The sequence below is a fragment of the Zootoca vivipara genome, chromosome Z2 (genome assembly GCF_965207765.1).
Source record: "Zootoca vivipara chromosome Z2, rZooViv2.hap1.1, whole genome shotgun sequence".
Lineage (NCBI taxonomy): Eukaryota > Metazoa > Chordata > Lepidosauria > Squamata > Lacertidae > Zootoca > Zootoca vivipara.
This window is the reverse complement of record NC_142585.1, coordinates 1,370,155-1,394,747: the sequence shown is the minus strand read 5'-3', so window position 1 is coordinate 1,394,747 and position 24,593 is coordinate 1,370,155. Positions and strand designations below refer to the sequence as shown.

General features: G+C 45.0%; 1 protein-coding gene across 9 annotated transcripts in view; it reads right to left on the bottom strand.

The window, feature by feature from the left end:
- DLG3 (discs large MAGUK scaffold protein 3) overlaps positions 1-24,593 on the bottom strand; it is a 158,202-nt gene that overhangs the window by 123,009 nt on the left and 10,600 nt on the right. For 6 of the 9 annotated variants that reach the window (XM_088665171.1, XM_088665178.1, XM_088665172.1 and 3 more), the window contains exons 2-4: positions 24,353-24,484; positions 17,134-17,267; positions 8,732-8,869 (exon numbers count right to left, since the gene is read on the bottom strand). The exons of 1 other annotated variant lie outside the window; for it this stretch is intronic. In XM_088665171.1, coding sequence (XP_088521297.1) covers positions 8,732-8,869; positions 17,134-17,267; positions 24,353-24,484 — 404 coding nt within the window. The remainder of the gene's footprint in view (positions 1-8,731; positions 8,870-17,133; positions 17,268-24,352; positions 24,485-24,593) is intronic. 2 more of the 9 variants (XM_088665174.1, XM_088665179.1) reach the window with 1 other exon arrangement.

The window sequence follows — 24,593 nt, the reverse complement described above, 5'->3', positions numbered from 1 at the left end:
CTGAGCATGGGCTTCACTCACGCGATATGGTCGTGAGGCGATGGGAGCAGCAGTGCCAGTTTCAAAATGGTGCTGGGCCAAATGAGTCCGACCTGGTTTTGTACTAAAAACGGACTCAAAGGGCAACAAAACCTCATATAGTTCCTTAGCCTGTTGGGCGTTCAGTGTAGGGGATCTTAAAATATCCTCAAGGGAGCCAGCCTGCTTAAACTCCTGCAGCAGGTCCAAAGGCAAATGAGACTCCCCCCCATGCCCTCCAGCAATAGCCAAGACCCTCTTGGAGTCAGGTTCACAATACAATTTCATGGAGTTGGCATGATATTGCCGAGGAGATGGGTGTAGCTCTGAACACTCTACCACATACCTTACAGAGCTAAGTCTTTCTTTAACCACACCTGGTCCACTCCACTTAGGCGACAACTTATGTGGACGTGTGGGTCTCAGTACCAGAACCTTGTCTCCCACCTCAAAACATTTCTCCACAGCTTTCACATCATGTGTGCGGGTATACTCTTTACGTGCTTCCTCCAGGTTGGCTTTAGCTTGATCCCAAATCTCAGCCAACGTCTGGGTCAAAGCCTGAAAATGTTCAGCCACAGAGGGTAACTGGAGGCTATCCTCACTCTGGTCCCACTGCTTTCTAAGCATGGACAGAGGGCTGTTCAACAATCTCCCATAAACCAATTGATTAGAAGCATACCCCAGACTTGCTTGGTAGGAATCATTATACGTAGCTACCACCAGGGGCAAGTCCTGATCCCAGCTAGACTCATGGATCAATGCACATTTCTTTAACATAGAAGTCAGGGTGGACTGTACCCGCTCCACTAATCCATTCATACGATGTTCATAAGCCACTGAAGTGTGGTGGTGTATTTCCATTAACTTCAGAACCTGTTGAACCACACCAGACAAGAGATTGGGTCCCAAATCACTAATCAAAACCTGGGGAATCCCCATAGAACAAAAGGCAGTGAACAGAAATTGTGCCAGACCTGGGGCTTTGGTATTAGTAAGACTAGCAGCAAAACAATATCTAGTTGCATAGTCAATAACCGTGGCTATATATTTCTTCCCCCTGGGGGTCCGAGGCAAAGGGCCTACAAAATCCACAGCCCATTTTGCAAAGACTCCCGCTGTTAAGGGAATACTTTGAAGCGTATGAGGGGGGGCTGTCACAAGCTGCAAAATAGAGTCCCGGTCTTTAACCCTTTTAGGCCAATACTGCCTAAACAAAAGTCCTTCTTTGTAGAGGAAGCGGGCCCTCCTCTCCCCCCTTGGAGTGACGCCGGCCGCTTCTCGACACGACTGCAGTGTAGGATCTTCTTGCTGCTCCTTCGCCAGGCGTGCCGCATCTCCTAATTCAGCAGTCTCAAGTCCCTCCTCAGCCGAGGAGCAAGGGAGGGGGGAACTCCCCCTCTCCACGCTGGATGGTGCTGAAACGGCTGGTGCAGAAGAAAGAGGCACAACACCCCGCCCCCCTTCTTCCCCCTCAAGGCTTGGCTTTTCCAAGCTTCCCATAGCAAAACAATCCCCGCCCTCCATCGGCACATGAATCCCCACTGGAGAAGGCGTCTCCTCCTCCTCCTTCCAGGTGGCTCCAATGGGCGGATCAGCTGCAGGGTCTCTGGAAGACTGTCGATGCTTGTGAGCCAGGAATGCAAGATCATTGCCCACAAGGGCTGCAACATGGCAATCCTGGGGCTCATGTAGAATGACCAGCTGATTTCCTGAGTAGCCTTGATACTCTACTTCAACAATAGCGTTGGGCGGTAAATAGACTCAGTCCCAAACGGAGTGATCTTCAAAGGCTGGGGCTGCACCTGCCCTGGGCGTACTAAGCCTTTAGATACGCTGGTAACATCTGCACCTGTGTCCCGATAGGAACTAACTCTTATATTATTTATCCGGATGGGAGCCATGAAGTGCATCTTGGCCCATTCAGCTGAAGTCTCAGGTTGACTTGGCGCTGGGGACCCGCTGGATCTCACTGCTTGAGGGGCCGCTGTAGCCGGCGGGGGTGTTGGGGTTGTTCCCTGAGGCCGTTCCATCCCTCTCCCCCTTCCCAGCTCGGGGCCACACTCCTCCGCTCTTCCCTGGGCTCCTGCACGCCGGATCTCCTCATCCCAATCTTCTCCCGGTTGCGCGATTTGGCGTACCACCGGGGTTGACGTAGCAATTGGCGAACGTCTAGCTAGCTGCAGGGGGCATTGGGCTTTAACGTGCCCCCTTTCGTGACAGAGGAAGCAAAGACCCGAAGAGGGGGCCACCTTCTCCTTTCCTCTGCCCGGAGACGCTCCCCTTTTCCCAAATGCAGGTTTAGAATCGGCAGGCTTTAGTTGCGCTGTAGCTTTAAGAGCCGTGCCTGAGCTAGCTGGCCCGGGTGGGCCCATCCGGGTCCCGCCCCCTCCCATTGGCGGCTTCTGAGCCATGTGCGCCCGATGAGAACGGAATTCCTCCGCCAATCTAGCCGATTCCTGCAGGTTTTGAGGGTGCCTATCAGCAACCAAACTTGCAATCTCAGATGGCAAACTTCTCTGGAATTGCTCCAAGAGCACCAGTTGTCTCAATTGTTCAAAAGTCTGCACTTTCTCAGCCGCTAACCACAGCCCAAAATTCTGTTCTAACTTCGCAGCAAATAGCTGGAATTTCTCGTGAGGAGGCACTTTAATAGCCCTCCTAAACGCTTGCTGGTAATGCTGAGAATCCAACGAAAATCTTTGTTCCACCAGTTGTTTATACGTTTCGTAACTGAACATTTGCTCTCGTGAGAGCGTTCCCATCAGTTCCTGAAGAGGTCCTTTCACAAGGGACCTAAGGATCGGCAAATAGTACCGGTATGGAACTGCCATTTCCTCACACGTGGTCTCAAACAGTGTTAAATAGAATAGAACATCCATATTTGGGTCGTGAGTCGGGAAATATTTGAGGTTGATATCCTGGAGAGTTAACCCCCGCGATCTGGGCACCTCAGCTCTTGGCCAATCACTGTAATACTCTAAAGCAGGGAGAGAGCTGGGGCCTTGAATTTCTGCTTGGGCAAATCGTAACGCTTCAGCCCGGGGCATCCTCTCTCTTTCATGTGCTGGGGGGGGCGCCTCCGCAGTTCCCAAGAATCTTCCAAAGGTTTAACCCCTTGGGGACTGGCTGCTCTAGTTTCCCCACCCGCATAGTGTCTTTCCCTCAGTCTCACACCTTCCATAAATCTCTTAGGCAAAGTTTGATACTCACTTTCCGCCACATATGCCCTCCGGCTCTCAGAAATGCCTTGCGCCTCAAATTCTGGAATTTCTCTTTTGGCGTATAGATGATCTTCCCGGAGCTGAGTCCTCAGTTCCTGATATCCACATCTCTCAGGGCTGGCCGCCAGCATCCCGCTCGCGCGCTGACCCATCTGCTCTGGCCTCTGTTGTGCGTATGGATCCCCTTGGACGTCCTCACGGGCCCATTCTACTCTGCGTGGGGGTAGGGAAGTCATCTCCCGGGATCTCACCACAACCTCTCCGGCAACTGGTCTTCTTTCATTTCTAGGGTACGGTGCAACAGGTACTTGTTCCACCTCCCGCTGCCGCTGCAAAGGTGGCGTTTCTCTCTCCACTGCCGGTGAGGCACGCACACTTAGCCTATCCTGGCTTCCCAGCCCCGCCTCCTCCAGCTGCTGTGTCCACCTTTGATGTGCAGACCGAGGGCTCCTGAACGCTTCCGCGTGCTCCCTCTCGGCTTCTCTGGCTAACTCCTCAGCCCCTCTTAAAGGAGAATACACTCCTGGAACCGGTTGCCTTGGCATAGACCGATCATCTGGTTCCGCAAAACGATACGAAGGGTGGGTGCTGCGTTCCTGCTGCCACTCCTCCGAAGCTTGTAAAATCTCGCTAGGCAAGCCTGCTGCCATTGTCCTAACTCACTAGCAAAATAAAAACGCTTGTACCCCTTTTCTGAGAACTGGATTATAACCAAAGGATTTTGTCCACTTTCTGGCCACAAAGTCGCATCCCACACACGCTGCCAACATGTGATGTTCGTGCCCGTCAGTACCCTCAACCTCTTTCCCCTTAGCAATGCCCGCTCTCCCTCCGGAGGCTGCTGGGCTGCTTCTGTTACCCGGGAAAGGGTCTGGCTATACCTCTATGGCTCGAACGGGGTTTCAAAACACTTCTTTAAACCGGTATCGCTGCCACCACCCGGGAGGGTCTCCTTACAGACCTCCGGGACAAAGAATACACGTTCCGCCTGGTAGAGGGCAAAGCAGCCTAGGACTGGGTTTAGCAATGCGACCAGAAAGGACCAAGATCCACAAGAAATATCTCTTAACTATTTATTATAAAAATAGCTTAAACAAAGTAACATGCAACAGTTCTCAAGTAAAGGGAATACAAAGATAAAACAAGAAAATATAGCTAACTTACAAGTACAAACTTAGAATAGGATTGATCCAAGACTGCATCTCTCCATCCCGGCAAATTGCAGTCAAGAGCCAACAGCAGACCTCAGTCTCTCTCAGGCTCTTTGAAGACGAACAGAACAGCAGTACCTTGCCGGGCCATTTTGCAAGACAAAAGGACAAAGGAACTCATCTCTAACAGACTTAAATCCCCAGAACTCTTAAGGTGTTCCACATGGGCTTATGGATCATTATCCAATCTGCGTTAGAGTTGAGGTTTGAATAATCCAATCAAAGAACCTACAACCGTTAGTCTTGTCAATCAAATAGAGGCTACACAGATGTCTTGTGTTTACCCATTAATCAACCTACAGGGCAATTAACGCCCTCGGTTCCCAGAGCACACCGGACAGAGCTTCCTCCCTAATTTCTTATCGCACAGGAATGGGAGATTTCACAGCTGCAAGGTTACACGGGATCAAAAGAGTCAGAAATCTTTCTCTTAAAGTTCAGAAGTTTACTTTCCCAGGCCATTCTCCCTCTCGATGGCCAAAGTCCCATGAATCTTTGCGATTCCCATGATGCTCTGTACCTAAATCCATGACATGGTATCTTACACCAGTAAAACTAGCAAAGATATACCACACCTATGATAACAAATGTTGGAGATGTAAGAAAGAAGTAGGCTCATTTTATCATATGTGGTGGACATGTCCACTAGTGAATGACTTCTGGAATAAGATTTATAATGAACTTAAGAAAGTGTTGAAAAACACATTTGTTAAGAAACCAGAAGCATTCCTAGTGGGCATTGTAGGAAAGGAGATCCCCAAGAAGAGGGTATCTTTTTTATGTATGCCACCACAGCAGCGAGACTTCTGATAGCTAAATACTGGAAGCAACAAATATTACCAACGATTGATGAGTGACAGATGAAGATGATGGAATTAATGGAACTGGCTGAGATGACCGGACGAATCCGCAACCAGGAAGAAGAAGCGATGGAAGAAGAATGGAAAGATTTTAAAGTTTAATTTAAAACGTATGCTAAAGTAATATTTTAGATTAGAAATTAAGTGGTAAATAAAACTGTGGAATATGTGAAGATGTTATTTAGAAGGGGAAAAAAGAGAGGCTTTTAAAAGGTGATTATTTGGATATAGAATTTGCTATCTAGAAATGTATATAAGAACCACAGGATTCTTAGATATGTTTGTCGGTCAGTTGGTTTTCTGTATAAGGTGGTGTCTGTAGACACCGACAAACATATCTACATGCTTCTAGCTACCATCCCAAACATACCAAACAATCCATCGTATACAGCCAGGCCCTACGTTACAACCGTATCTGTTCCAACTCTACAGACAGAGAATCTCACCTAAGAGATCTACAGCAAACCTTTTTAGAACTAAAATATCCACCTGATGAAGTTAAACAACAGATCAACAGAGCCAGACTGATACCTAGGGAGAACCTGCTGCAAGACAGACCCAAAAAAGAAAATAACAGAACACCACTAGTCATCACATACAGCTCCCAAGTTAAAACAGTACAACGCATCATCAGAGATCTACAGCCTCTCCTGGACAATGACAGCTCCCTTTCTCAAGCTCTGGGAGGAAGACCTTTCATTGCCTACAGACAGCCACCCAATCTTAAACAACTCCTCACCCACAATAATACAACCACCAGACTTAACATGTACACCGGTACCAGAGCCTGCAACAAACCCAGATGCCAACTTTGCTGCCACATACACCCGGACAACACCATTACTGGCCCCAACAACATCCAACATACCATCTCAGGACTATTTAATTGCTCATCTTCTAACATTGTGTATGCCATCAAATGCCAACGGTGCCCTTCAGCTCTCTATATTGGACAAACAGGCCAAACCCTACGCCAAAGGATAAATGGACATAAATCATAGCTGCCAAGTTATCCCTTTTTTAAAGGGATTTCCCCTTATGCTGAATAGGCTTCCTCGCAAGAAAAGGGAAAACTTGGCAGCTATGACATAAATCTGACATCAGGAACCATAAGACTGAAAAACCAGTAGGAGAACACTTCAATCTCCCAGGACATTCTATACAAGATCTCAAAGCAGCTGTTTTATTACAGAGAAATTTCAGGAACAGACTGGAAAGAGAAGTTGCTGAATTGGAAATCATTACCAAGCTTAAAACCATGGAAGCACCTGGGATGAATAGAGACATCGGATTCTTATCTCATTATGCATGATCAAGCTTTCTTTAGCACCTCTGCCCAGGACTAATTGCAGTCATCAGCAGCCATTTACAGCCATCTCAGCCCAGGACTAATTGCAGCCATCAGCAGCCATTAACAGCCATCTACAGGTTTACCTCTCCCATCAGCCCATCACCCATTCCCACCCACCCCCACCACCCTCTGTATATATATAGGGTCTGACACTTCTGTTTCTAGTGTATCTGAAGAAGTGTGCATGCACACGAAAGCTCATACCAAAATATAAACTTAGTTGGTCTTTAAGGTGCTACTGAAGGAATTTTTTTATTTTGCTTCGACTCAGACCAACACGGCTACCTACCTGTAACTAAAAAAAGGATGTCAGAGAATTCTGTCAGATCTGGAAATGGGAAAGGGAAGTGCATCAATTTGCACATTTGTCCAAGGTCAGGAACAGGAATCATGCAAGTGAACATGAGTTGTAAGAGATACATATCATCTATCAGATAAAGCCCAATGGCAATATCTGCAACTATAACATCCTCTAACAGCCGTGTTTGGACTAGCAGCTTTCTCAGCTTCTGATACACTGGAGATATTGGAACATTTGGATAAATCTTTTGAAACTAAAAAAATCACTGATCATTTTCTACAGATATTTATTTTCAATAAATTTGATATGCAGACTGGATTGGAATGATTGGAATAAAGAATTGGATTGTCCAATACCACCTAATCAGTGGGGAAATGTTTTAGTTTCTGTAGCAATGATATCAATGGATCTTAAATTGTGACTTATACAACAGAAAATAATATTTAGAATTTATTGGCTCCATAATGTTTGTATAAAAAAGACTTGTCTAATGAAGCTGTTTGGTGGAGATGTAAGAAGGATAATGCCTCTTGGAAACACATGTTTTTACAGTGCTCCATACTCACTAAGATTGCGGAGAAAATTGTGCACTATATAAATATGACTGTGGGAAAAATTTTGAAAATTTCGGAGGAAAATATTCTTTTCAATTATATACCTACTGTATAGAAACTGATAATTGGACAATGAAAGTGGGTTCTACACACCATAACAGTGGCCAAGAGACTGGAATTGATTAACTTGAAGAATAAAGATATGATCCCAATGGATTGATAACATGATAACATATGAACAGGTTGCTTATAGACGCAGTCTTGTTTGGACAAATATACTGACATCAGGAACACGTTTATACATAATATAGTAGGTTATTAATAATCATTTATGTATTAGGATAATCATACTATCTATCTACACAAAACGTATGGAAATGTAACTGAGTATATTTACAGTATTATACTATTTCTTTCTTAATGTATTTTTTGCACTTTCCCTCTTTCTTTTTTATTTTTCTTCTTACATTACTTTATTTTCTATAACTGATTTTTTAAAAAAAGAATAACAACAACATTTTTTAAAAAAACCCTCAGTGAGTTAAGGACTTCATCTGCATGCAAAAAAACAAAACAAAAAAAAACAGGGTCTGGTGGATGAGTGGATGAGACTGATAATGGGTCCAGTGGTCAAGAAGGTGGTTTCTGCATGGAAGGAAGAAGGAAATACTTTTTGTACTGCATAAAGGAGGACTTTCGTTTATCTGTCCTGTATCTTCCACCATTCAACTTCACTGGATATTCACAAGTTCTAGTGTTATGAGAGCAGGAGACAAACTTTTCTCTATTCACTCTCTCCCTGCCATGCAGAACTCTATCATGCCCTCCCTGGGAATGGTAGCTCTGTGTAAGGGGACAGGGGTCTCCTAACAACTTTCAGCACCCTTAGCAGACTACAGCTACCAGAATTCATTGGGGGAAGCCATGACTGATTTAAAGTGATACACAGCATTAAATATACAGTCATACCTCGGTTTAAGTATGCTTCGGTTTGAGTACTTTCAGTTTAAGTACTCCGTGGACCCGTCTGGAACAGATTAATCCACTTTCCATTACTTTCAATGGGAAAGTTCACTTCAGGTTAAGTATGCCTCAGGTTAAGTACAGACTTCCGGAACCAATTGTGTACTTAAACCGAGGTACCACTGTATAGACGAAATGTGGCCCAAGACTTTGGGCCCTATCCTGCCCCAGCATGATAAGGAACCTCACCTTGGGCAAGGTGCTGCAGACACCCACCACCAGGCTGCAGACTTGCGCCAGCAACTCGGTCCTGCTCTCTTTCACTTTCACCAGCCGCAGTACCTGCCCTGAGTCCTGGCTCCAGGCTTCTCGTCCTTGTAGCTTCCCCTGAAATGTAAAACAGGAGAAGAGAGAGACACAGTGATAGCACAGGCAGCAGCCCAGAAACCATGGTGAGGGAAGCAGCTTCCGCTGCATTAAAAAGAAACATGTTATCGTGACGCACCAGTGACTTCGTGTTGGCTGCCCTCATGTTACACCAGCAGCTGTCACAGATTTGGGGGGATGCCAGGCTCTTCAAGGACACAAGCCACAGGAATGGCTGTGGGGCTGAGCTGTGGGCTCCTCGTGGGCAAGTAGCTTCACTCATGCTGTTAAATGCAACAGGAGACCCGTACGCCTGCTGCATTGATGAAGTTGGAATAGGCATAATCCCCAGTTTCATATTCCTTCCATACCTGTATAAGATCATTGGGAGAGCCCTTCTGGATCAGCCCAATGGCCCAGCTAGTGCATCATCCTGTTCTCACAGTGGCCAACCAGATGCCCCAATGGGAAACCCACAAGCAGGACCCGAGCACAAGAGCCCTCTCCCCTCCTGTGGTTTCAGTGACCAGCATTCAGAAATATTACTGCCTCTGACCACGAAGGCAGAACATAGGAATCATGGCTAGCAGCTATTGATAGCATTCTCCTCCATCAATTTGTCCAGTCCTCTTTAAAAGCCTTCCAAGCTGGTGGCAATTACTGCCTCCTTTGGGAGGGAGTTCCATAGTTTAGCTACACGCTGTGTGAATAAGTCCTTTCTTTTATCCATCCTGAATCTTCCATGAGGTCTAGTGTCATGATAGGGAGAAAAAGTTTTCTCTATCCACTTTCTTCATGCTGTGCATAATCTTACACATTTCTATAAAGTCATCTCTTACTTGCCCTTTTTTCTTAACGGAAGAGTGGTTGTCCTGAAGGAAATGGAAGGGGAATTCAAGCTTTTTGGAAGAAAAGCTAGATTCTCCAACCTAAGGTTTACAACCTTATGCACACTTCACCTGGCATACATAATTTCAGCAGGGAAGGGCAGAAAGTAGTTTGGGATCTGCTGGAAAGTCTATGGGTAATTTATAGTAGATATGCAAGCTAAGGTAAAGGACCCCTAGACAGTTAAATCCAGTTGAATTCGACTATGGGGTGTGGCACTCATCTCCACTTTCAGACCGAGTTGAGCTGGCATTTGTCTGCACACAGCTTTTCTAAGTCATGTGGCCAGCATGACTAAATCGCTTCTGGTGCACCGTGACGAGTGGATACCGTGATGAGTGGAAGAGTGCATGGAAACACCATATACCTTCCCACCACAGCGAGAAGTAGATACAATGGTACCTCGGTTTATGAACACAATTGGTTCCAAAAGTCTGTTCATAAACTGAAGCGAACTTTCCCATTGAAAGTAATGGAAAGTGGATTAATCCGTTCCAGATGGGTCCGCAGAGTACTCAACCTGAAGCGTACTTAACCCGAAGCATGGGTGTAATTGGTTCTGGAAGTCTGTTCATAATCTGAAGCGTTCATAAACTGAAGCCAACTTTCCCATTGAAAGTAATGGAAAGTGAATTAATCCGTTCCAGATGGGTCCGCGGCGTTCGTAAACCAAAAATTCATAAACCGAGGTTCCACTGTACCAATTTATCTACTTGCACTGGTATGCTTTTGAACTGCTAGGTTGGCAGGAGCAGGGACACAGCAACGGGAGCTCACCCCATTGGCAAGTCCAGGAGGCTCAGTGGTTTAGACCACAGCGCCACCTGCATACCACTAGAAATGCAAGGATTCTGTAGCCATAGCAAGAAAATAAGCTGTTTATCCTACCTTAGTTCAGTTCTGGTACTGAAAACAAATTCCTAGGCACAGAATTTGCCCAGAGGCAACCTGTTCTAAAATTCTAATGGCATGCCTTTGAACCTGGCTTTGGGTGGGAGATCATACCTTGTTGGCATCTGTTTGTCTTGAGAGATAATAAAGTGCCCCTGTGTTAGCAGCAGCAAAGTGATCTCCCTGGGGCGCAAGCCTGGGCAGTGTGTATGAAAGTGCCTCTCTGCCTGGCTGAAAGCAGAGCAAGATGTTTGGCACCAGCTTGGCTGCAGGAGTTGCTGGTTGGAGGCATACAAGGCACCATCATGGGGCAGATTGTGCAAGCCTTAAGCCTTAAGTCTGCCAACTACTGATTTACAGCACAGTCCTGTGTGGTATCTACTCAGAATAGTAATGGTAATGGTAATAGTTATAATAAATCATTTATATGCTGCCTATCTGACTGAGTTGCCCCACCTACCACAGGAGAGCGCAGCTAAGTTTGTTTGGGCATGTTCATTGTCAAGGGTGGCAGCAGGCTCCCGATTCCTAGAGTGAGACAAAGGAGGATGGAAAAGGTGCATCTTGAGAACGGAGACAAACAACTCCTAGGTGGTTGGCTTGTGCTATCATTAATGGCCAAAGCACCAAAACGAAGTCAGGGGCTAATCTGGTCCACAGTCTGGACCTTTGGGGCAGCATTTATTGCCCCTAGAGAGAAAGGAGGCATGAGCCTGAGCATCATCAAGGCAGAGAGAGACACAACACTTTAGCGCCCTCCTGTGACTGGTTTGCCAATTGCTCTCAGGCTGGAAAGATGGATAGCAAAGTTCTCAAGTGGAACGGTGCACACAGCCCACTCAACCCGACTGCATGCACTCATTGCTTTTGTTCAATACTGGCCTCTCATCAAAGGTGTTCTGCCAGAATGATGATACAATTCCTGTCTATAAGCAAAAGTATCCCCTGGAGTTGGGGGCTGGGTACCAGCAAAAGGGCTACTTCTTTACTCTTGGGAAGACAGAGAAACAATAAAGCAAGGGCGGGGAGTCTCAAGCCTGGGAACCCTCCAGACCTTTCCATCTGGCCCTTGGGAGTCTTCCCCAAGCTGCACTGCATCCCCAGGCACACACACCCCTTGGCTGTTTTTGCCTGGCTGGAAGGTGTACTTGAGCTCCGATGATGCCTCTTGCACATCTGGATGAAGGACAGAGAGGAAAACATGAAGGACAGAGAGGAAAACATGGTGAAATAGAGGATGTGATGGACAGAGAGGAGGATGGGGATGCCTGCCAGGAGTACATGTGAAAGGGATCTAGGGGTCTTAGTACATCAGGAGCTTCACATGAGTCAACAGTGTGAAGCAGCACCAAAAAAATAGCTAATGCTAATCTAGGCTACATCTTGTACCTACAAGGCTGCATCTTGTACCTACGATACATTGACGATATTTTTATTATCTGGACACATGGACAACAGACCCTGGAAACCTTCCACCAGACATTCAATGACTTTCACCCCACCATCAACCTAACAATGAACCAATCCATGCAAGAAATACATTTTTTGGACACTACTATAAAAATACAGGATGGACGTATAGACACCACCTTATACAGAAAACCAACTGACCGACAAACATATCTACATGCTTCTAGCTACCATCCCAAACATACCAAACAATCCATCGTATACAGCCAGGCCTTACGTTACAGCCGTATCTGTTCCAACTCTACAGACAGAGAATCTCACCTAAGAGATCTACAGCAAACCTTTTTAGAACTAAAATATCCACCTGATGAAGTTAAACAACAGATCAACAGAGCCAGACTGATACCTAGGGAGAACCTGCTGCAAGACAGACCCAAAAAAGAAAATAACAGAACACCACTAGTCATCACATACAGCTCCCAAGTTAAAACAGTACAACGCATCATCAGAGATCTACAGCCTCTCCTGGACAATGACAGCTCCCTTTCTCAAGCTCTGGGAGGAAGACCTTTCATTGCCTACAGACAGCCACCCAATCTTAAACAACTCCTCACCCACAATAATACAACCACCAGACTTAACATGTACACCGGTACCAGAGCCTGCAACAAACCCAGATGCCAACTTTGCTGCCACATACACCCGGACAACACCATTACTGGCCCCAACAACATCCAACATACCATCTCAGGACTATTTAATTGCTCATCTTCTAACATTGTGTATGCCATCAAATGCCAACGGTGCCCTTCAGCTCTCTATATTGGACAAACAGGCCAAACCCTACGCCAAAGGATAAATGGACATAAATCTGACATCAGGAACCATAAGACTGAAAAACCAGTAGGAGAACACTTCAATCTCGCAGGACATTCTATACAAGATCTCAAAGCAGCTGTTTTATTACAGAGAAATTTCAGGAACAGACTGGAAAGAGAAGTTGCTGAATTGGAAATCATTACCAAGCTTAAAACCATGGAAGCACCTGGGATGAATAGAGACATCGGATTCTTATCTCATTATGCATGATCAAGCTCTCTTTAGTACCTCAGCCCAGGACTAATTGCAGCCATCAGCAGCCATTAACAGCCATCTCCAGGTTTACCACTCCCATCAGCCCACCACCCATTCCCACCCACCCCCATATATAGGGTCTGTCACTTCTGTTTCTAGTGTATCTGAAGAAGTGTGCATGCACACGAAAGCTCATACCAAAATATAAACTTAGTTGGTCTTTAAGGTGGTACTGAAGGAATTTTTTTACTAGGCTGCATCAACAGACATACAGCGTCCAGGTGGATTTCGCCTTTAGAGGCTAAGAAGCATAAAAGGTTAAATATGGAAGATAAGTGGTTGAAATATAAAGATATTTTGATGGAAGTGGAAAATCAATATAAACTGAAATCTTATGAACAGTTGAAAGATAAATTAGATGATTGGTTTCAATATGTACAGATAAATGAAATGTTTAAGATGGACAAGAAAATTGGTTTTCAGACAGAGAAATCCAAGTTGGAAACAGAATTATTAGAGGCAAAAAATAAGAATCTTTCCAGAGTGTACATTTTATTGCTGGAGTGGCAAACGAAAGATGAACAGGTAAAAACAGTGAAGACTGAAAGGGTTAAAGATGTGGGGCATAATATTATGATGGTAGATTGGGAGAGGTTGTGGAAGAAGGGAATTAAGTTTACAGCATGTAATGTATTAAAGGAAAATTTAATGAAAATGATGTATAGATGGTATTTAACACCTGTTAAGTTGGCTAAAATCTATCATAATTACAATAATAAGTGCTGGAAGTGTAAAGAAGAAGAAGAGTCCTTCTACCACATGTGGTGGACGTGCCCCAAAGTAAAAGACTTCTGGGAAAAGATTTATAATGAGTTGAAGAAAGTGTTGAAAAACACATTTATGAAAAAAACAGAAGCCTTTTTACTTGGAATAGTAGGGGAAGGAATTCCCAAAAAAGATGTTATTTTCTTTATGTATGCCACAACAGCAGCAAGAATATTAACTGCAAAATACTGAATGAAACAAGAATTACCAACTATAGAAGAGTGGCAGATGAAGATGATGGACTTTATGGAACTCGCTGAACTGACGGGGAGACTCCAAGACTAGGCAGAGGAGACGGTGGAAGAAGACTGGAAGAAGTTTAAATTTTATTTAGGGAAATATTGTGGTGTATAAGAATTTGAATTTCTATGGAAAAAAATTCTTAGTAGGCATTAGGAATGAAAGTAGATGTTAGGAAGAAAGTATAGATGATTTTAATATAGTTGTTTTGATGTAAAGATATGGAGATAGTTTTGGAAAATGTTTAAAAGAATGATTAGGAAACTGCTAAAGAAGATTTGAAAAGGAAATCAGTTAGGGGGGACTGGGGGAAGTCCCAGAAACAATGGTTTGAAGAGTTAGAAGAAAGTTAAAATGATTATAGGTATTGTTATTGTTTTTCTTAAGTATGCTTGATATGTTTTCTTTTCTTCTTTTATGTATATGTTTATAGTGTTCTTATTTTTCGCTGTTTTTTTCTTTTTTTCTGAATGTATAAAATCAATAAAAATTATTATTAAAAAAAGAAAACGTAATACAGTGTCCAGGTAGATTGCAAGACATCTTCCCACTCTATTCTGCCTTAGTCAGACCACACTGGAATACAGTGTCCAGTTTTGGGCAGCACAATTAAAGAAGGATTTTGACAAGCTGGAATGTGTGCAGAGGAGGGTGACACATGGAGGATGGAGCAAGGTTGTTTTTTCCTGCTGTGGAGGGTAGGACCCGAACCAATGGATTTAAACTTTATGAAAGGAGATTCCAACTAAACATCAGGAAGAACTTCCTGACAGCAAGAGCTGTTTGACAGTGGAGCAGACTCTCTCGGGAGGTTGGGTGGCCATCTCTCATGGATGCTTTAGCTGAGATTCCTACATTGCAAGGGGTTAGACTAGATGACTCTTGGGTCCCTTCCAACTCTACGATTCTACAATTCTATGAAATCAGCTAATGTGCAAAGGTAAGGTTTACATTCCTTCCTCCTCCCCCCACTTTTGCCTCTGGCTCCACCACTTCCACAATGCGGCCCCTGGATGGTTACTCAGAAGAGAATGTGGCCATTTGATTAAAAATGGTTCCCACCCCCTGCAATAAAGGCTCTGGGGATTCTCCAACTTTTACACCATAGGCCACCTGACATCCTGAAAACAAAATATTTAAACTTTGTTAGAGGAAGAGGGCTCAACTGGCAGCAAGCACCGTCTGTTCCCAGCTTACAGGAGAGGAAAACAGCCAGAAGGAAGGGAAAGAGAGTTCACTTCTGAGAGAGAATTGCAACCTTGCCTGGCTCAGATCCCCGTAAGAAGGTAAAATGAGCCCTGCTGGATCAGGTCAGTGGCGCAAATAGTGCAGCATCCTGTTCTCACAGTGACCCACCAGGTGCCTGTGGGAACCCTGCAAGTGTAATCCAAAGACAAGAGCTCTCTGCCAGTGTGGTGAGACAGTGTGGTGTAGTGGTTAAGAGCGGTAGACTTGTAATCTGGGGAACCAGGTTCGTGTCTCCGCTCCTCCACATGCAGCTTGCTGGGTGACCTTGGGCTAGTCACACTTCTCTGAAGTCTCTCAGCCCCACTCACCTCACAGGGTGTTTGTTGTGGGGGAGGAAGGGAAAGGAGAATGTTAGCCGCTTTGAGACTCCTTCGGGTGGTGATAAAGCGGGATATCAAATTCAAAACTCTTCTTCTAATGTGGTTTCCTGCAGCTGGTATTCAGAAGCATTGCTGCCTCCAGCTGTGGAGGCAGGGCACACCCATTGTGGCTAGAAGCCATTGGTAAGTCTTATTCTCCATGAATTTGTCTCATCCTCTTTTAAAGCCACCCACATTGGTGGCTGTCACTGACTCATGTGGGACCAAAGTTGAACTATGCACTTCACAAAGTTGTACTTCCTTTTGCCTGTCCTGAACCTTCTAATCTTCAGCTTCTTTGGATATCCACAATTTCTAATGCTATGAGAAAGGGATGTGAGAATGCACAAAGGTGAAACCAATGGTGGCTACTGTCTCCCTCTACAGTTGGAGGCCATATGTGTCTGAATACCAGTTGCTGAGAACTGCAGCTGGAGAGAGTGCTATCACCATCTGCTTTTGGGCTTCCCATTAAGGCATCTGGTTGACCACCATGTTGGTCTAGGGAGGCCTTTGGCCTGATCCAGGAGAGCACTTAAGTTCACCCAGTCCACCTCTAGAACACCTCTCCTGCACCATTTAACTGTGATTGGACAGAAACAAACAAAGCCGTCTAATGCAGTGTTAGAGGGCTGGTCCATCTAGTTTTCAGGAGCAAGCAGGGGGTAAATAATACCATGCAAGTTGGAGTGAACACTTCGTTTGCAAAAAAATTCAATCTGCACAGACTTATTGAGCACAGCAGCTCATCCCAGTAGGCCTGCCCCCATGAAGCAGTTGCTGAGACCGAAGGTTGACATAGGAAGTTGCTTTATCCCAGGCTGGGGAGTCCCAGGCTGGTTTTCGGGTGGAACTGAAGAAGGCACCCGAGGGTTCAGATTGCACCATTAAAGTTGGTATGGTGCTCTGTGAACCTGCTTCTCCTCCCCCCACTGGACTTTTTTATTTTTTTGCAGTAAGGAAAGTGACAGGAAAGTGTAGGATAACAATCCCTTGATGCAATATAATCTAACCTCTGTACATCAGAATTAATAAATAGCTGACATAACAGACCCACAAACATTTATTCAAGTTTATCAGGATGAGTGCTCTTTAAACAGCACACCTAGGAGAAAGCTATGTCAGACCATCAAGCTCAGTATTGTCAACACTGATTGGCAGAGGCTCTCTAGGGTCTCTCCCAGTGCTACCTGGAGATACCAGGAATTGAACCTAAGAACTTCTGCAAGCAAGGCAGATTCTCTATGATGAAGCCACAGTCTTTCCACAAAGGGTTTCCCATCCCTTGGACTTGAAGGATGGGGGTGGGGGGAACTTGGAGGTGGCCTTAGCAGAAGCCCACACTCTCACCTGCAGGCCGTATCTGTTATGGTCATGATTCTCCAAGTAGCCCTCTTTGCTGGCATCGCCCACATTCTCCAGATCCACGTCCCCATCCTGCTTGCAAGCAGAGAGCAAGTTCAGCTCATAACATTCTTGGATATCTGAAAAACAGGCCAAGAGAGATGTAGATGCAAAAGGAAACAAAATGGCTCCAGCTGCCTTGGGAGATTCTTAACACTTAAGGCCTGGGCAGGATGACTGAGTCAGGAGTGTCAGCATAGCCAGCAAGATGAGCAACAGCAAGCTCAGCGAGATTTGCCCACAAGGCAGAAAATTCAGCAGCAATACAACCAACTCCATGGCTACAGCTATGCATTGCTAACTTCTCTTTTGCACTCCCAGCTCTTGCACATCTGGAAGACCTGGGGCTCTGCTCAGAGCCAGAGGAAAGCAGAATTATTCCTGCCCTACAGGAAGGAGTTGCCAGCAAAAGAGGTCACTTTAAGTTGCCCTTTAAGTTGTTGTTGGCATCCATCTGCCTCAAGAGGCAATGGAGTGCACCACCGGTGGTGAAGTCAAACTGCTGCATTAGAAGCACCAAAGTGACCTTCCAGGGCACAAGCCTGGATGGTGTGTCTGGAGGTCCTGGGCTGCCCAGAGGACAAGACCCCCCCCCCCCGGCCTCACTGATGTGGTTCAAAGGAAAGCAGCGCAAGACGTTTGGCACCAGCTGGGCTGCAGGAGTTGCCAGAAGGAGGCGAACAAGGCCCCATCCAACCATCTTAGGGACTCCACTCTGGATTTATGTAGAGTTTGCTTCTTAGCTTTTTCTTCTCCCGAAGATATTCCACAAGGCAGTGGAGGTTTAGGACCAGAGGATCCCTCCTTCTGGATTTTCTACCTTCCCAAATGGATGAGCCCCACCTGCCCCAAGTTTCCCTCCACAGCATGTGCAGAAACCGCCTTCTTGACTGTTGGACCCACTATTGGTAACATCTGCTAAATCTACCAGAGCCTGTCTTCGCATGCAGGGCAAGCCCCTAACTCAACAAGGGTTTGAGACCCATCGGCTCCCCTCACCTGGTTTAGCCAGCCAGTTGAAGCAGTTTCATGAATCGTGGCCGCTGTCTCATACTGACAGCTTTTTGGTGGGAACCAAAAGTGGCCAAACCACCCCAGAAAGAGCAATATGTGTCCCCCACCAGCAGTACTACCCCTTCCCTAATACTCAATACACCTCATTCTTAAAGTGGTGCCTGCTGTACCCCAGCACCCTCCTCCATACCCCCACACCTAGTCAGAAACAAGTCCAAGTAGTTATATGGCCCTTCCATTTCCACATTTGCCTTTGATAATCTTCTTGGAGCAGCAAAGTGGAAACACCACCTAGGCAGCAAGCAGGGGCTTCCCAGAGAACCTGACATGTGCCCTCACTTATCATGGTTGGCTGGTGTGTCGCTGTCACCCCAACCACTGTGCCTATTGAAGGGGAGTGGCAGCTACCAAGCTCAGCCAGGAAAAGCTGAGAGGAGAAGGTGGAGGCAGTGGAGAGGTAGAGGCCCAGGCATTTCCTCTGTGCGCAGGGCCGGGGTCTCACATTCCTGAGTGGAAGCAACAAGAGCAGCAGTTGGCGGTTTTGCTACAGGTTGCCCCCACTGAGCCAGGCAGGGCCGAATCCCGCCCTCAGGTGGCTCCAACCTGGGAACGCCATCAGAGCAAGCCTTGGCCGACTAATTAACTGGACAGGAACCCACATACAGTATCCCATTTAGTATCCCCCAAACTTCCCCCTCACATATCCTGCCCAGAGGGCATAGCCTCTGGACAGCTCTTATTGCTATGCCAACTGGTGCTCCTAGTGCAGCATTGCAAACTAGGATAGTAGGGTGTGCCTCTTTTTGGGAATGGTCAGCCCCTTTTCTCCCCGGAATGGGGGAGTGGTGCAGGTCTATCCCCCTGCTCTAGGGCCACATTCACACAACACATTTGAAGCACAGCAATACCACTTTAAACAATCATGGCTCCCCCTAAAATACTTTGGGAGCTGTAGTTTGTTAAGGGTGCGGATTGGTGTTAGGCAGTCCCCTATTCCCTTGCAGAGCTACAGTTCCCAAGTTCCTCGTGAAGAGGGATTGATGGTCCAACCGCTCATAGTGGAATTGCAGCTTTGAGGGGAATAGGGAGTCTCCAGACAACTCCCAGCACCCTTAACAAAGTGCAGCTCCCATAATCCTTTTTTTAAAAAAAATACTTCTTATTCAGTTTTTCCAAAAAATATGCACAGTACTGTACAACAAAAATACATACAACAAAAATGCAATAAAAACAAACAGTACAATACAATAGAAACAAATATAAACAAAGAATTAAAAACAAAAATAACACACACACACAAAATTCTTTATCCCTTACTTATCTCTTGCTTTTACATCATAAGGGGACTTCCCTCGGTCCTACCATATGAGCTTCCTTTTCTTTCACCTCTTTAGCAGCTTCAACTTAAAAATACTTATCTCTATCCTACATTTATATTTACTTTCTATCTTACAAAATTATTCTAATACAAACTGAAAACTTATACATACTTCCCTAAGATAATCTATATAATATTTAATTTTTTCAAATAAATTTTAAAATTCTGCCAATCTTCTTCCATCTTCTCCTTGTCTTGGTCGCAGAGTCTCCCAGTCATCTCGGCAAGTTCCATATATTCCATCATCTTCATCTGCCAGTCGTTGATCGTTGGTATCTCTTGCATTCTCCATAATTTGGCTATCAATAACCTAGCTGCTGTTGTGGCACACAAAAAGAATGTTCTGTTTTTAACCTTAATTTCTTCTCCCACAATTCCAAGCAAAAGGCTTCTGGTTTTTTATGAAATGTATATTTCAACACCTTTTTCAGCTCGTTATAAACTTTTCCCCAGAAGTCCTTTAGACTGGGGCAAGTCCACAACATGTGGTAAAAGGTACCTTCTTTCTCCTTACATTTCCAACATTTATTATCTGACATGTAATACATTTTTGCAAGTTTTACAGGTGTTAAGTACCATCATTTTCATCATGTTCTCTTTCAATACATTACATTACGACTTCCTGGTTGAACACGCTGCTATTGAGACAAGGATTTCTTCTGCAGAAGAAACCCTAGTGGTTTGAAGTTTTGGGGAGACTGCAAAAGCGCTGCGTACCCCTAAAGAACCCCAGATCGAGCGTTCTGGGGACTGAAGATCCAGCAGGGGCCATTGTGACTCCTCTTTCCCCGGCAAGCTCCGGTAATGGAGCAATGAGAGCGAGAGGGTAGAAGACGCAGGCACCCAGGAGAGCCATTTTTGCTTCACGGTGCAAAGCTTCGATTCTCGGTGGTGGGAAAGTGTTCAATTTTCCAAGCATTTGGAATATCAAAAGCCATCAAAAAAGATTCCAAGTACAAGAATTTGAATTTATTTGGACTGAATTTGACTCGGGAAGAGACTTAAACATGGAAGTCGGTCCTTCCCCTTTGAAGCGCTTTGACAGCAGCGGCTGTTGAGCTGAAAGCCATAGACTTTGATTTGCATTTAAAAACTTCCCAAACGGAGCATAAAGAAACCCTCTCTCTGGGCAGGGAAGAAGAGAAGAGAAATGAAGGGAAAGACTGTATTTAAGCCCTGCAAAGAAAGAGATTTTAAATTTAAAGAGACTTTCTCCCCGTCTTGAGAAGACCGGCAATGCAAGAAAAGTTGACAGGAAAGAAACATTTCCATTTTCCTAAATTGATAGAAATGTATCAGCAAATGTTAAAAAGACTGATTTAAAGTAGTTTACATAAAATCCTGGACTTTGAGTAGCAAAAAGTAATTGTCTGAAAATTGAAAGTAAGGTTATCTGTGGAAACTGAAACTGTTGCTTTAGCAAATAAAACTCATCTGGGTAGGCATTATCCTCACTGCTGTGAACTGACGGTGACGGGTTTCGTGCCTGGTAGACATATGAAGGATAACATTAGGAATGTGGTGGAGAAATGTTGGAGGTCAAAAAGAATTGCAAAGCTATTTTAATGTTTATAGATGCCTTGGACAATGTTTCTTGGAGTTATATGAAAAGAAATTCGTAGAATTTGGAGGTCGGTCAATTTTTTTTGAATGGTATTAATGCAATTTATTTGGAACAAGAGGCTAAGATTATTGTTAATAATGTGATTTCTGAAGAGCTCAGAATTGAAAAAGGTACAAGACAAGGGTGCCCCCTATCCCCCCTATTGTTTATATTCATCCTAGAGGTATTGCTAAATTTGACGAGGAAAAATGCTGAAGTAACAGGTATTAGAGTAGGATCAAAACAATATAAGGTAAAAGCCTTCGCCGATGATTTAGTATTGACATTGCAAGAACCAGATATCAGTGTAGATAAAGCATTGAATCTTATTCAAGAGTTTGGACATTTTGCTAGTTTTAAATTAAATAAAACCAAAGTAATAGGTAAAAATCTTTCAAATGAGGAGATAAATAAATTGGAAGAAGTTACTGGTCTGAGTTTTGTGAAAAAAGTGAAATATTTGGGAGTACATTTAACAGCAAAAAAAATTGAATTTGTATAAAGATAATTATGAAAAATTGTGGAAGGAAGAGATTTAGATATATGGTCTGGTTTGAAATTGTCTCTGATGAGCCGAATTCTGCAGTTAAGATGAATGTATTGCCAAGAATGTTATTTCTATTCCAGATGATCCCAGTGATAGATAATGCAAAATGTTTTAGTGAATGGAGGAAAGTGTTGTCAAAATTTATCTGGCAAGGGAAGAAACCAAGAATTAAGTATGTGTTATTGACCGATACAAAGGAAAGAGGTGGATTCTTCCTGCCAGATTTTAAAAAATTATTATGATGCTGCGACATTCTGCTGGCTTAAAGAATGGTTTATGCTGGAAAATGCGGATCTATTAGATTTAGAAGGTTTTGATAATGTATTTGGATAGAAATTAGAAATTAGAAAATTTTTGTTTAATGTGTGGAATAAATATAAAAAAAATGTTAGAAAGGAAAACACCCTGGTGGCTATCACTATTGGAGGCCAAAGCTCAGAAAAGTTAAATATGGATTCATAATGGTTAAGATATAGTGATTTATTGATGGAAGAGGGCAATAAATTTAGGTTAAAAACATATGAATAGCTTGAAGATAGTTCAACAGATTGGTTACAGTACCATCAGATAAATGAAGTGTTTAAGGTAGATAGTAAAAATGCTGCTTATACAATGGAAATGTCAAGATTGGAAACGGAACCGCTGAATACAAAGACAAAAAAAGATGTATAACCCACTGTTGGAATGGCATACTAAAGATGAACAAGTGAAATTGGTGATGATTGACTGGGCAAGAGATGTGGGGCACAATATTATGCTGGAAGATTGGGAAAGATTGTGGAAAAAATGTACGAAATTTACTGCAAGCTCCCATAATTCTTTGGGGGAAGCCATGAGTTCTTAAAGAGTCAGGGAGGAAGTGGGGCTTGAGGGTTGCATCAATAATTTCCCAGGTAATTCAAGCATTTGTTACCAGAGGGCAGGAGAGGGACATAGACCAACAATGTTCTGTGTCCTACATAGAGCAGCTGTCATTTGATGCTACAGAGCAGTGGTTCCCAAAGGGATGGTACTGCCCCCTGGAGGCGCAATACAAAGGGGGCGCTAAAAGGAAAGTGGGGAGCAGGGTCTAATTGACTATCAGAATTTGCAAATCTGGCACCACTGAATCAATTAAACTCAAGTGCTTTAATTGGATTTTGAATAAACATGCAACTAATTCTCGTTGTTTTGAATATTATTGTGCTATTATTTTCCTTAAGGAGTAAACCCTTCACAAATCCAGAGTGGAGTCCCTAAGATGGTTGGATGGTGCCTTGTATGCCTCCTTCCAGCAACTCCTGCAGCCAAGTGGGTGCCAAATGCCTTGCTCTACTTTCCTTTGAACCAGATCAGTGAGGCTGAAAGGGGACTTGCCGTCTGAGCAGCCCGACCTCCAGACACACCGCCCAGGCTTGCACCCCAGAGAGGTCTCTTTGGTGTTGCTAATGCAGCAGTTTGACTTCACCCCCAGAGGCACACACCCTACTGTCACGCAGCATAGAGAGATGCCAACAGCAGTGGGTCGTGCAAGCTGGTATTATGAATAATGATTCTTATAGGGATGGGTCTGAGTGCTCACTGGAAGGACAGATCCTGAAGCTGAGGCTCCAATACTATAAGAATCATTATTCATAATAGCAGCTTGCACGACCACCTCATGAGAAGAGAAGACTCCCTGGAAAAAACCTTGATGTTGGGAAAGATGGAGGGCACAAGGAGAAGGGGACGACAGAGGATGAGATGGTTGGACAGTGTTCTCGAAGCCACCAACATGAGTCCGACCAAACTGTGGGAGGCAGTGGAAGACAGGAGTGCCTGGCATACTCTGGTCCATGGGGTCACGAAGAGTCGGACATGACTAAATGACTAAACAACAACAATAGGGATGGGTGAGGGCACTGGGGATAAGGTTATGGAACCGGGGGGGGGGGTTAAAACTGTGGGAAATGCCAACCAGGGTCCCTCCAGATGTGTTGGACTACAACTCCCATCGCTGGGGCTGATGGAGCAAGTGGTGGTGCAGTGGTTGGAGCATTGGACCAGGTCCTGGGAAACCATGGTGCAAATCCCCACACTTGGCCATGAAGCTTTCACTGGGTGACCTTAGGCCAGTCACTGCCTCTCAAGATAACCCACCCTTCACAGGATTATTGTGGGGATTAAATGAAGGGCAGGAGAACCCCTAGGAGGGAGGGAGACGGAAGGTGTATATGGATGCAATAAATAAACAAATAAGTTGCAGTTCAGCACAGCTGGAGGACATCAGGAAACCAAAAGCTGCTCTATAGTCCAGCTTGGGATGGGGGGAGGAACCAACATTTCCCCTGCCAGACAGTCAAACTTCATTTGGGGCATGGCTATGGCCAGGTAAATCATCAACAGGTGTATAGGAAGCTCTGCTCAGACAGCACAGCCCGCTCTGGTTCCTACCAGCTTGACAAAAGTTTGCAGAACCTTGTGATCATGTGTACAAATCGCTGAAGCTGCTCATCTGAGCACCTGTGTAATGAACAGCTCTGGCACGGGGAGACCTGCAAGAGGCGCAGAAATAGCTATTGCTCTCCGCCCTCCACCCCCTGCCCATCTGCCCACAAAGCATGCCCAGGTGCTTTGGCTCTGTACAGCTGCAAGGTGCCCTTACCTAGCAGTGCCTGGAAGAGCTCACTCTGGAAGACGTGAACCACTTTCTCGATGGAGACTTGCAGAAGCCGCTCCGCCGGGGACTGCAGACTCCCCTGGTACCTTGCCAGGATCTCCACAGCCCGCTGGGTGTCTGCCAAGACAGGATCAGAGCTATAAAGCACAATGCCTGCACACAGTCAGGTGCTGCCAGCCCTAACCCAGTAGCAGGTCACACCCCCTCACGCCCCACTGCTGACATC